This window comes from Nelumbo nucifera, chromosome 2 (assembly GCF_055504915.1).
Source record: "Nelumbo nucifera cultivar China Antique chromosome 2, China Antique-T2T, whole genome shotgun sequence".
Classification (NCBI taxonomy): domain Eukaryota; kingdom Viridiplantae; phylum Streptophyta; class Magnoliopsida; order Proteales; family Nelumbonaceae; genus Nelumbo; species Nelumbo nucifera.
The window spans coordinates 52357122-52370981 of NC_142650.1; the positions used below are offsets into that span (position 1 = coordinate 52357122).

General features: G+C 36.9%; 2 protein-coding genes across 5 annotated transcripts; both read left to right on the plus strand.

The window, feature by feature from the left end:
* The first annotated feature begins 223 nt into the window (after nucleotides 1-223).
* Nucleotides 224-8895, plus strand: PROT1 (proline transporter 1). 4 transcript variants are annotated; one of them, XM_088898072.1, is made up of 8 exons: nucleotides 225-692; nucleotides 1566-1790; nucleotides 3107-3201; nucleotides 3514-3703; nucleotides 6071-6136; nucleotides 6293-6417; nucleotides 7035-7250; nucleotides 8220-8895. In XM_088898072.1, the coding sequence occupies exons 1-8, from the start codon at nucleotides 596-598 to the stop codon at nucleotides 8598-8600; spliced, it is 1395 nt and encodes a 464-aa protein (XP_088754198.1). In that variant the 5' UTR covers nucleotides 225-595; the 3' UTR covers nucleotides 8601-8895. The 4 variants fall into 4 exon arrangements, with proteins under 4 accessions (XP_088754200.1, XP_088754198.1, XP_088754199.1 ...); XM_088898074.1 differs by lacking the exon at nucleotides 3514-3703 and having other exon boundaries at nucleotides 224-692; nucleotides 6007-6136; XM_088898073.1 differs by lacking the exon at nucleotides 6071-6136 and having other exon boundaries at nucleotides 227-692.
* A 2514-nt stretch (nucleotides 8896-11409) lies between these two features.
* LOC104601173 (uncharacterized) lies at nucleotides 11410-12988 on the plus strand. Its single transcript, XM_010264416.3, has one exon. It carries the CDS (start codon nucleotides 11567-11569, stop codon nucleotides 12182-12184), a length of 618 nt encoding a protein of 205 aa, XP_010262718.2. The 5' UTR covers nucleotides 11410-11566; the 3' UTR covers nucleotides 12185-12988.
* The last annotated feature ends 872 nt before the right edge of the window (nucleotides 12989-13860 follow it).

Sequence of the window (13860 nt, forward strand, 5' to 3'; positions counted from 1 at the left end):
TCGAGTTTTCAACCGTTAGTTCGGTATCTACGTGCTATCGAGTTTTCAACCGTTAGTTCGGTATCTAACTACTTCAATGCATCATCATTGGCGAGTGCCGGCTAGTTACCGTTTCCCTTTTTCAAACCCCAACCTAACGGTTTTAAGCTCGAGTGACGTGGAGATGACAAATAATAATAAAAGAAAAAAAGAAATCTGTATTGTCTCTTGGCGGGTATAACAGGTATAACTACAAGTCTCCGCCGAGGAAGCCTGGGGCCTCTATCTCTCATCTCTCTCTGTTGCGAATCCGATCAAGGAAAAGGAAATCGCGGGTGGATTTGGGAGAGCGAGTCGTGCTGGAAAGCGGGACGCACTGAAACGTCGGAAGCTATACACCACAGAGATGTGGCATCGAATATTAATCCGACAGAACCTTCGCTAATTAAAAAATTGCGAAATTTGATTGGCTCCCGTTCATTTCGGTTGGTAAAGATTCGAATGCAGGCTCTATTATATAGAGGTTCAATTGAGTCATCAAGCTACGCTGGCGGTTATCTTCATTAACGGCGACGAAGAGACGTCCTTCCGGCTCTTGGGAGACCAAGAGCAGTCCATGGACGTCTCTAAGGTGGAATCTGGTCCGTTCAAAGTACTTGGCGGAGAACACTCTGCGAGCGAAATCCTCGATACTGCTCACCAAATCAGCCAGGGTATTTCATTTCTCCTGTACTTTTAGATATTTTCAGTTTTGGGTTGTCCTTGATTGTCGCTTTTATTGCGAGATTTCTTTTACGGCTGTTTCGTAGTTCGAGTGTTTCTGTAAGGTTGACTGAAGATGATAATTTTATGGATAAAATGATTAACATTGGCTTAGGTGACGCAAAATAGATATGAAAAAGCCCTGAATTAGGGGTTTCTATGTTGCAAGGAAACACTAAATGTTGCAGAAATCGGGTTCTTGATTGTCTGTTTTAATGCGTCACTAATTTTCTTGTATACACGAGTCTATTAAAGTTGAAAGAGAGGTTCCCTCCCCTTCTCTCTTTTCCTTAAGAAAAAATTCTATCACTTTAGAGCTAGCAAGTGGAGGATAGATTGGATAGTAATCTTAATGGGAAGTCTCCGTAGATTATGAAATTTACTATCTACTTATTGATTTTCTATTTTTATTGGTTAAAAAGGATCTGGATTGCTCTTTTTCCACATGCATGCCATCCTTGCTCAGGAACATTGCTAGTTTTGCTTGTATATACAAAGAGAGTCCCTTTTTTTTCCTTTAATTAATAATAACGTACTACTCTAGAACTAGAAGGTGCAGGATAGTAATCTTAAATAAGAAGTCTCCATGGATATGAAGTTTGCTATCTACTTCTATTGTTTTTCTACTTTGATGGCCTAAAAAGGATCTGGACTGTAACTATTTTTGTTTATTCATGTCATCCTTGCTCAGAGAAATTGCTAGTTTTGCTTGTATCATTTCATCTCCACATAATATATTAAAGTGACAATTATTTTTTTTTTAATTTACAGATTTTTTTTTTCAAGTTGATGAATTTTCCCTTTTCATCTTTTTGGTCATTTAGATTCATGGCTTCAGGTAGCATTCGTCCTCACCACTGGGGTGAACAGTGCATATGTACTGGGATATTCCGGTACAGTCATGGTACCTTTAGGTTGGATAGGTGGCACAATTGGCTTGGTTGCAGCAGGGGCAATGTCATTGTACGCTAACATTCTTCTAGCCAGACTACATGAAGTTGGTGGAAAAAGGCATATCAGATACAGAGATCTAGCAGGACATATATATGGTATGGTTAAGGATTCAGGATCCTCTTATTTCCATTTCATGCCATATTGTCTTCATGTCCAATTTCTGTTTGTTTGTTTTTTTTTTTATTTGATGGGTTAACGTTTGGATACAAGATTCATTGTTAAAAAAGACAGTGGGTGATGGTGGTGGAGATTTATGCTTGCATTATAACAGCTAAAATTAAAATGTTCTTTTTTTGTACTTATTACTACATATCATCTGTTCAATTTATTACAAGTGCACTTTGTTATTTGGTTTGACAATATAATTAAAAACCTCCAGGATAAATTCTAAAGCACTAAAACAATTTAACAAGCATTACAGACAATAACAGTTATTAGTGACAACTAAGGGTGTAAACAGGTTGGCCTTTGCTCATTTGGGCTCAGGCTTGTGATTTAACCCATGAGCTCATGCTCATTAGCCAGGCTGATGTTTTTTGCTCAGCTCATATTATTTTATGTAATATTTTGATAGTAGGGTCCCCATAACCCAAATTTAGAGGCTTTGAGATCAATAACTATTTTATGCATCATATAAATTATCATCATGTATACTATACTGCTTATGCAGGTTGAGCTTACTCAAGCTCAGCACAGGCTCATTTAGCCAAAAAGACTCAAATTCAGGCTCAGTAGCTAGGCTCGTGTACAGCCCTAGCCAACTATAAACTCTCAGTTGTTAGGGTAAATTACAGATAGATACCCTGTACTTTGGGGGTAGCGACAGATAGGTATTCTGAACTTTCAATTGCAACACTTGAGTACCCTGAACTCTCAAAAATAGACACTTGGGTCCATCTGTTAGTATTCTGTCAGTTAAGCATTATATAATGTCAAAAATACCCTTCTCATGTATTTTTGAGATCATTCTATGGAGTAAAATCATCACCAGAGAATGTCATCGTTGGAAATTTTGAATATATTATTTGCTGTCCATGTGAGAACATCATCGTGGGGATATGTTTGGTTACCTGAGAATGATCTTAAAAAATACAATATAAGGGTATTTTTGGCATTATGTAATATTTTACTGACGGAATACTAATGGATGGACCCAAGTCTCTATTTTTGAGAGTTCAGGGTACTCAAGTGTTGCAATCGAAAGTTCAGGTACCTATTTGTCACTACCCCCAAAATACAGGGTTACCTATTTGTAATTTACCTCAGTTTTTATTTACTTACACACATGCCATTATATAACTTTGGACGGTAATAACATTCACTAACAGTTTAGAACTTCTGTTGGCATATTGTTAGAACCATGCTTGGATGATTGACTTATGTTTTGATTTGAAGCAGTCCCTTATTGCAGGTAGGAAGGTTTATTTTCTCACATGGGCATTGCAGTACATAAATCTTTTCATGATCAACACTGGATATATTATTTTGGCTGGTCAAGCTTTGAAGGTAAGATAAATTTTAAAGCAATTGCTGAAGATGCAGCACAACATTTTGATTAATCTATCATAGGGTCTTATCTATGTAAAGGAATGTAACTTGGGAGATTTAATATCTTGAAGTGCTTTACTTTCTTTTGTTAATTTTAATGATATTAATAAATGATACCGATATAGAGAAACTACTTGAGTATTTCTATTATAAATGTTCCAACAAGAACTCTGCTTCACCAGCTATAACTCCCTTTAGCTTATTTAAGTTGTTTCCTGAATATGCCCTAGTCTCCTAGATCTTCTTTTAATGTACACCTTTGCCGTACAGGCTATCTATATTCTCTTCAGGGATGATCACATCATGAAGCTTCCATACTTTATTGCAATTGCTGGATTTGTTTGTGCCATGTTTGCTTTCGGCATACCGCATTTGTCTGCCTTAAGGATTTGGCTTGGATTTTCAACATTCTTCAGTCTAATATATATCATTATAGGATTTACACTGTCGCTTAAAGATGGTAGGTGCTTCTATGTCCTATGATTAGTTATGTACTGTAAAAGTTTAATTATGTCAAATATTTTGTAAATTCTCTTCCTTAATTATCTTTGTTTTTCATCTTAAAAAAGAAATGATGTTTATTTTTTCATATTGTATATTCTAGTTATCATGACCTTCCTTGTTCAAAATAATGTCACACTCATAAAATCATTGAGTACATTTTTAACTGTATCTTTACCTTCTTATCCTCTTGGTATTTGTCCATTTTTACAGTGCCAAATAAGAGATGGGCATTCTTTGAGACCAGGGACTAGCTTTTGTATCCTGCTTGGTACAAAGTAATGTCCCACTCCCTTTATGTGCATTGTCATGATGAATACCTGATTCTAGTACTTCCAATATTGAATCAGTTTTCTCAATTTGGTTCTGATATTCCCAGCCTCTCTGGCACTGTGCTACTTCTAGTGCAAGACTTGTGGTTGTTAATATTCTTCCAACATGTATGTTGCTGTTTTGTTGTTTTGGATTCTAATTTCTAAGCAGGATTTGCATTCTTGGATATTGGGGAAGGGAAGTACTGCACTTGGACTAAGGTAGCAAAATTCTATGGAGATTCCTGCACAGAGATGTGAAATAAAGAAACATGGAGAAAACTTAGATAATTATGAGATAGTGTTAATAAAGAAATATTTAAGCACTAGTAAACAAGAGACAGGAATGGTGAAAAATAGGCTGAGAATAGTGTGAGCCCTCTGAGTTTAGCTATTAGAAATGGAAGGAGTGTTAGAGTGTTAAAGAGAGAAGTACAAATTTGCATCAGATGTTTCACCTAAAATTAGAAACATCATTAGAACCTTTGCCCAACTAGGGATGCAACTTGGGTTGGATTAGTTAACAATTTGTCAAATTTTGAATGGGCCTTAGCCAGATGTAGTTGTAATCTATTTTACCTGGATATGGAAAGGGCACAAATGGATTGGATATGAAATTTACAGTAAAAATTGAAGTATCTGACATGAATCATGATACAGCATACAGCATCCTTGTACAGCTATCCAGGTATCATAGGTTGATATTCTTGAACTTGGGCAACTCAACTCGCACCTCTAGGTACAAAGATTCTTGGAACTAGGATATTACATGGATATTACACTTTGCGATGGTTAGATATGGCCTACTCCTCTAAAACAATATCAATATCAGTTGCTGAACTATATTATATAGGCAGCTTGGCAGTTATAGTAGCATTAGTGTTTGATTTATATTACAACCTTGAAAACTCAACAGTAAAGCATGAGTCCAGACTCTTGAAGAGAAATTTGGTACTTATCCATCTTATTTTGTTCCTTGTTAAAAAGGAAAAAGATAAAGGCCTCGTGGTCTCTGAGGCTCTGTGCTATGTTTCATTAATCTTGACCATGTGCAATATGAAAGAGAATAACTGTTCTCTGGGGAAATCAGAAATTAGGGTGATTACCCCTAGAAGGTAAAGGTTAAAAAAGGGTATGAGATGGTGACGTTGATCTTGGATTTGCAAGAGGAAGTAGTGTAGATCTCTCCATTTTAGTTGGCTTCTGTTTTTTTTTTTTTTTTTGTAATAAAGGGTCTTTCCATGTGGTTCTAATAGTTTTAACCTGAACCTAATGAATTGTGGATTTTCTGGAAATTGATTTAATTAAGTAGCACTAAGATTTTCTTTTGCATGTTGGAGGCATGAAGACCGAATCCAGTCTGTCATTGGGGTTTTTGGTTGCTTCAAGAGACATTTAAGTTTATCTTTCAATCAAATATTTTTAAAGGCCAAAGTCATAATTGAGCTGGTTGGGCTTGGAGAGGTGTGAGATTTAGTCTGGGAGGACATGTAGTGGATGAGCCGGCATCATTTCCCAATTCCCAAAAGTTAGCCCCACCTGACAAACCATTCAAACTTCTTCATCTCCTCTCGTCCACCTTGATGTAGAACAAGTTGCTGAAAAGTTTTTAGAGGCCTAGGATCACAAAGAAAAGAAGAAAAGAGGCCAAAACAGGTGCTGAATCTTCAAATGTCCATAACTTTTGATCCAGGCATCCATTTTTGACATGTCATTAGTCAAAATGATAGTCTCTATGAGCACTACATGCTGACAAGTTCCATCATTTTGGTCTCCAAATGGGGGATTTTTCTAAAAACTTTCATTTTATGGTAAGTTTTGGCATCCTTTTCATTTTAGTTTGTTATGAGTCTGAGTTTGATTAGAAAGTCTTCTTTTAGTAAAATACAATGTTTTGGAAAGATTTAGCCCAATTAGGGTTTTATTATTTTTACTAATTTTACTATTGTAGGAAAGTTGGGCAGTGCCTATAAATAGACCATTGTACAAGCTCAATTTCAGTGAATTGAATACAGTTTCTTTTGAGATTTCATTACTTTCTCCTTTGAGGTTCATCTGGGAAGAGGACAATGATGTTCAAGGTATGCCTCAAGGTGTTTTTAGAGTTAAAAAATTGACTAAAATACATTCCCCTTAATGTTTATGTGTTTCTTCCTTTTTTTACTCATATATTATCAGTTCTAGAAAGGTTTCTCTATGGTGTATTCTCATTCTAATAATTCTTCTGTTGTTTGTAGGGATAAACACCCCTGCTAGGGATTACAACATTCCGGGATCAAAAGCAAGCAAGATATTTACTACTATAGGGGCAGCTGCAAATCTTGTTTTTTCCTTCAATACAGGAATGCTTCCAGAGATACAGGTACCCCACCCCCCCACCCCCCCAAAAAAAAAAAAAAAAACAAAAATACACACACATACAAATTTCAAATGGTCTGAAGTGACTTTAGGTTCTTGTCAAATGATTAAAAACATGATTGTATGGTAGAAATAGGTTTATAGTTTCTTAAACAGAAAAGCAAAACCTTTTACTGGTGTTAATGCTCCTTATATACGTTTCTTATAGTGTCACAAGGACTTGATGGCGAGTCAGGTCCACCCAGGATTATAAAAATTGTTCCCACAAGTGTCTTTCATTTTCTTCTGGTCTAAGAATTGGTGGAAAAGAGTAACTCTTATCTCATATTTGACATAGTAGGTGATTGAGTGAAAGATTAGTCAGATTCCTCTATTTGGAAACTTGGTCAAAGAGGTGCTCTTGATGCCCATTCTGAATTGTTCTGAAAGTTGTTTTTTTAATGTTTCTTAGTCTATCTATGGTTGAATTGGGAGGTGGGTTTTAATTGCTTTTTGAATATAGATTGTTTAATTTTGAGTGTTGTAATCTGTCTTTAGTTTAATAAATTCTCTGTGTTTCTATTATAAAAAACTTTTATCTGTTTGTGAATTCTTACATTTTGTACTTTATTCCTATAACAGGCCACAGTTAAACAGCCTGTTGTCAGAAACATGCAGAAGGCACTCAAATTACAGTTCACTCTTGGAGTTTTACCAATGTTTGCTATTACTTTCATGGGGTATTGGGCTTATGGGTCCACAACATCATCCTTTCTCCTCAATAGTGTGACGGGTCCAGTTTGGGTGAAGATGATGGCCAATATTGCTGCCTTTTTGCAAACGGTCATTGCTTTGCACGTATGTACTTGTTCTAATCCCTGATCTTTTGTTTCACTTTTATATATTAATGAAAATGATATTAGAATGATCATATGTTAGTTGTTCCTGCAATCTTTTCTGTTGCACCGGTTTCATTTGTGTTTGACCACAAAATTTGATGGGATTATCTAGGACATCTCCTAACCTAAAACAATGGTAACCTTGTAGTCCCTGACCTTCTGATGCTAATGATACAGAAGTTTCTCTTGTTAGGAACATGATGGGGTCTTCTTTTTTCCTGGCCTTTTGTAGCTTGTTTTAGTGGGGCCTGTCAAAATGTGTTCCTTGTCCCTATATGGTATAGTTAATTTTGGAGGAGGTAGGACATAAGGATGTACTGAGCTGTGTACGGTTCTTTAATTAATAGCACTAGGTGGAGATATTGCTTTTTTGACAATGGACAAAATACATGTGAACGTTGCCAAAAAAGAAAATAACAACTTCACATCTCTTCTTCCTGTTTTACTGCATAGCTAATAAATTTGAACTTAGTAAGTACTAAGTTTATACCTTTTGTTACCACTTTCACTTTGATACTTGGAGCATCTAGCAATTCCTTTTTTTGTCCAAGATGTGACAGCATTTCGTGTATTTGAAGCTCATGAGTTTCTTGTCATTCATGCTATGCTGTAATACAACTTGCATATCTAACCTAGGTCATTCCACTATAGTTAAAAAAGTACACTGGAGATAGTTAAAATTAATTGATATGACTATGGTTAAAAGTTATCGTGATATGACTTCACCTTTGCTCCATCAAAATGTTTTGTAGCCTGAACTGTCATATTTGCATGCATCTATATGAAATGGTGTTAAGGACAAAAATTTCTATAGTGTTGATGGACACAAAACAATAGCACCTTCTAAATGTTCTTGTCTATTTTTTAAGATACCTTCCATTTTCTTCATGACCGAATTAACCTAATAATATTTCCCTTATTGATGTAGATATTTGCGAGTCCAATGTATGAATACTTGGATACCAAGTATGGTAGATCAAAAGGAAGTGCATTCTCTTTACACAACTTGTCATTCAGAATTCTTGTAAGAGGTGGATACCTAACCATAAACACACTAGTGGCAGCTTTAATGCCATTCCTTGGAGATTTCATGAGTCTTACTGGAGCCTTAAGCACATTCCCTCTCACTTTTATTCTTTCAAACCACATGTACCTAATGGTGAAGAAGAACAAAATGACAGCATTGCAGAAGTTCTGGCATTGGCTGAATGTTTGCCTTTTCAGCTTCATGTCTGTTGCTGCAGCAATTGCAGCCTTGAGGCTCATCATGGTAGATTCTAAAAATTACCATCTATTTGCTGATATCTAAATGTCTCTTATTCCAACCCCAAACTTCGTAGAAGTTTTAACTGATTTCATATAGTTAAAAGCATTCCACATAGAATTAAGTATAATTTTTTCTCTTTTCATTATCCAAGGACCTTTGCCAATAGAAAACAAGTTCACCCAAGTTGTGTTTGAATTTCACCTTTATCTAAATACATGTTACATGTATTATGTATTCTGTATATTTTTTCCATTTATAGTGTCAAGTTCGGGTTTACTCTTCCAGAACTTGTATTGAAATGTGCAACAGTTAATGAAAGAAGGCTGAAAGTTTGCAATATAAGCACCTATCCAGGGTTTTGGACACACACACACACACGTGCATGTGCTTACATAGGTGAGATTTGCAATTTGTTTAGAATGTAACATGGAAGGGGTTGCTGAGGTTTTATTTGTTTTTTTTTTTGGTAAATGTTTTGTTTGTTCATCCTCTTAATGGGTAGTGAAGATGATATCAAACGTCTGAAGTTCTAGTTCAAATAAAAAACTGCCTGAATTTACTTGTTATAGTAAATTATTTGCAAGACAACTTTCATGCCCAGTGAACACTAACTAGAGGAGTGGGTCCGGCAGCTAAAAGATATTAACTCAAAAGTATCTTTGGAAAACCACTGTAAAAGTAAAAGAAATGCTAGTGGATGTTAAGGCTCAGTTTGGTAGGAGTACAAATACAAATATATACTGTGCAAATACATACAAAATACAAGGTTTTGCACTCTACAAATTTGTATTTGTACTCCTTCCAAACTGAGCCTAAACAACAACTGCTTTCATGACTGTTCCAGTCGTAATAATTGGTCGGTCAATCATGATACACTATGTCAGCTTTGGTGTAAAATTCAGGATCAAGAACAAAAATTCAGTCAAGATTGATCAATTCAAATTCATCCTCCACTTGGGACGAGGATGAAATCTCATCTCTGATGGATGGAAGAGAAGGCTTGTGCCTCTAGTAACTCTAGAGACCCCATATGGAAGCTGATTTGGAAATATAAGAAGATTCCGTTGAATCACCTTCCTATGGTGTCACTATCTAATATACCTGCTGGTCTCCAAACTCCCTGTAGACAAACTGAATAAGTACGAGGCTTCGTTCCCTTTTTATCTTCACAAAGAAGAGGCTATCGACCATATGCTCTTTAATTGCCCCCTAGCTCGCTGTGTTTCGTTTGGGTCCCCATACGGGGATAAATTCAACTCAAGCAATGTTGATAAACCTCTAAGACTATGTTTGGTTTGTAAAGGTTTCTCTAAACTTTTCTTCCTTTCCCTATTTTTCCTTCAAACCAAACACAGCCAAAGGGTCTGTTTGCCTTTTGGATTTTAAGGGGGAGTTGGTCAGTGAAATTTTGATTCCCATTGACCAAGAAACCCGTATTATTTTTTTAAATTTATGTGGAGATCAGGTCACTTATTCGGGTAAGTAATACCCATATCTCAGGTGAGTAAATAACTTGTTAACGCTTGGATAGTACAAAAATGTCCCCTTTAATAATGTATTTTTATGACTACAAGGGCCATTGTTGTATTTGCATGAGAAATAAAGGACCATGAATGATAAGTGTCCCTATAAGTAACTTACGGGAAAGAGAACAGGGCCTAAGACTAAGAGAATGGGGGGTATGGGAATGACGCCCCCTCTCTCCCCTGGGAAGATGGTCCAACTGATCACTCGTTATTGGTGGAGGGTGCCATTTAATGTTGAAATATTTGGAACCAAAGAAACAGAGTTGTCTTTGACAACACTCCAGCATGTCCAATATCCACGATTATGTCCTCTCAGGGGCAAATAGCTGAGGTTACACGTCACTGCCTCTGGAAGCTTCTCCCCTCTCGGAGGTTGGTGTTGACCTCAAGCATTGGTACAAGTTGATTATTGAACCGAAGATAAACATCAATGGAGTATGTTGCTGGTGTGGGAATAGTAGTCAGAGATCACAGAAGGCAAAATTTGAGGTGGCAAAGCTGTTTGTTGGCTCATTTATTTTGCTCCTCAAAATTGAAGCTCTGGTGCCCAAAAGACATTATAATGGGAAATGGTATGGATGATCTATAAGGTAGTGGTGGAATTAGATGTAAAACTGATTGTTAAAACTCTGTTGGACGAACAGCCCTCTCCATGGAAGAAGATCCATGCTGCTTTAGTGAAATGTAGATTCCCAATTTCACGTAATTCTGATATTATAGAATTTTTGTCCCCAGATCTTGCAACCCAGCCCATAAGCTCGCAAGATGGGTTGTGAATAATAAGCGTAAGATTTGAAGAATCAAAATTTATGGTGCAAAAATTGCATTCAAAAATAGAAAGTAAATCAATAATAAGTTAAGAGGTTAGAATTTATATTTTTGATGTTGTTGAATTCTTTAATGTAATTGTTAAATACATATCATAAAATATGAACCAATAAAAAATAATTAAATTATTTGATATTGATTTTTTTATTTATTTTACAATTCTACACCGTAACTTACATAATTTCCGCCCCATTAGATTCACTGCCCTATTTCCACAGTCCACAGTGTCTGTTCCTACATCCGAAAACATCTGCTGCTGCTCCCCTGCTGGCTTTGCTACCATTCGTTCGTGTCTTATCGGGTCTCGCAAAGTCGACAAGTAAATGCTGAAACCGTGGTCGCAGCATAGCATTCTTTCCAATGAGATCAATATCCTTTCTCAGAAGAAAACATGAATCGTGGAAACACGGAGTCCACAAAACGATCTCACGATTACCGCCACTCATTTCCCAAATGTCTCCACATCTTCTGTCCTGTTTAACAAGAACCGCCCAAGAAATTTCATCCTCTGCGTCAGTCCATCTTTATAAAGATCAAATTTCCTGCATCTCACTCGATCCATAACCAGAAATCAGTCTGTCCTGATAAAAAAAAAGCTCCCTTCTTTAATTCAAGTGTCCACTTTTCTCATACTTCTTCAATTTCGATAGAAAGATGGGTATGGTCCTTGGGAAAATCACTGTGGAAACACCGAAATTTGAAGTTCTCCAATCCTCCACAGACTATGAAATTCGGAAGTACTCTTCCTCAGTGGTGGCAGAAGTGACTTACGACCCGTCGGAATTTCGAGGGAACCCTGACGGCGGCTTCACTGTTTTAGCCAACTACATTGGCGTTTTGGGCAAACCACAGAACACAAAGCCTGAAAAGATTGCAATGACAGCTCCCGTTATAACCCAAACTTCGGAAACCACTGCTGAGAAGATTGCCATGACAGCACCGGTCGTCACCAAGAGCGGTGGAGACGGTGAAAAGAAGATGGTGGCGATGCAATTCGTGTTGCCGTCCAAGTACACCAAGGCAGAGGAGGCTCCGAAGCCAACTGACGAGAGGGTGGTGATCAAGGAGGAAGGGGAGAGGAAGTACGGGGTGGTCAAGTTTTCAGGAGTGGCAACAGACAAGGTGGTGAACGAGAAAGCAGAGAAGCTGAAACAAAGCTTGGAGAGAGATGGGTACACGATTACAGGGAAGTTCCTACTAGCAAGGTATAATCCACCTTGGCTCACTTTGCCTCCTTTGAGGACAAATGAGGTTATGTTTCCCATTGAGTGAGTCTGGTACAGTCCCTGATCTTTGTAAAGTTTTGAGTTTTGGGTTCTTCTTCTCGGTTAGTCTCCGTAATCGACATACTTGGCTTTACCCCCTCTTCCCTCTTGTAAGTTGAAGAAGCCGATATCTCCTTCAACCGTGTGTTCGCTCTTACTGTTCTGAAAACCATTCAAGTAATACTGCAGGCGGATTTATTACAGAAATCAAGTTTTAGTCTCACTTATCAAATTAAGGAGACAACAGACAATAAAAGATCTGCTCTTGTTTAGCCAAGCTTAGTAAGGAAAACAAATTAATGCAAGGGCTATGGGTTGCATTGGAGACTCTAAGTCTCACCATCAATCAGAGATTCAGAGTAAACGAGTAATCTTATAGCTATGGGTTGCATTGGAGACTCTAGAGCTCAAATCAGCTAAAACTGTTCTCAAAAGTCTTAATATTTTGCAGATGAAATCCTACTAGTTGAATGGCCCATCTCCATGCCCATTACTCGGTCTGAGCTTACATGCCTTGTATACCCACAGACCATTACTCGATCTGTTTCTGTGATCTGTTCAAGAAATTTTTGGTATGGGGTGCAGTCTATTTGGAGGACGAGAGCATAAACTAAATACGGAAAAGGAAAAAAAATTCTGTGAACCTTCCCTAATGTTTCTAACAAATCCTAAACTAAGAAAAAAAAATCATTAAACCTTTTTAGATCTTGTGACATGATTGAAAAACTGATTGTATGGCAGAAATAGGTTTCTGTCTCTTAAACAGAAAGATTTATTTGTTTCCCTATATGTGTCACAAGGACTTTAATGTGAGTCAGTTCCACCCAGGATTAAAATTTGTAACTTATGCGGCAATAGTCTGATGTGATTAACTTTTCTAAAGGTGTAAGCCTGTAAGGGCCCTTTGATTAAACTTTTAAACTAGGCCGATTCTTTATCTAATTGAATTAAGTTGGTACAGAATTGAATACCCCAGAATTAAGAAATTGCCAATGGAAAAAAAGAGTTTTTGGATAACATATTCAACCATTGAAATGCTTTTTGCAGTTCAAGAGCTGTAGCTCAACATTTTCTGTTATTCATTTGGAAAACCTCATGGGGCATGCTGAATTGCTGATCACTTAATCGTTTGCAAAATTAGGATCTGGCTAATTCCATAGGATGGATTATCACTCTGATTCTAATCAAGATCTTTAGATATGCCTACTCAGGCTACTGAGCTACCTATATTTACTTAAAACATTTTCTTTTTCCGCTGCTTTGGGTAAGAGTGTAAAAGGCATATGTATTGATATAAATGCAAATTTGGCCAAAAAAACGTATGAATGCAAAATTGGTTTGGTTTTGCATGATACATTTTGTATGGTGTTTAGTTGTCATATGGGTACAAACAAGGATTTTAAGACTGAAACATACCTATTTTACATTGATCAATTTTGACTCTCGTTTTGAATGCAAAAGCGACGTCCTATTCTTATCAAACAATTGCAAAACTGAACTGGATTACAAATATAATTTGGTTCTACATTTGCAATCTTACTAACTAAACACACTCTTAAGTCATGGTTTTGAAGGCCCAAGTCTTGAGCCATGAACCAACGAGGGCTGGCTCGTTGGTGTGGTTTGTTCCAGCTTTTGACGTGAAATCAAGTCCTGCAACCAGCATTTTGGGAAAAAAGGGTA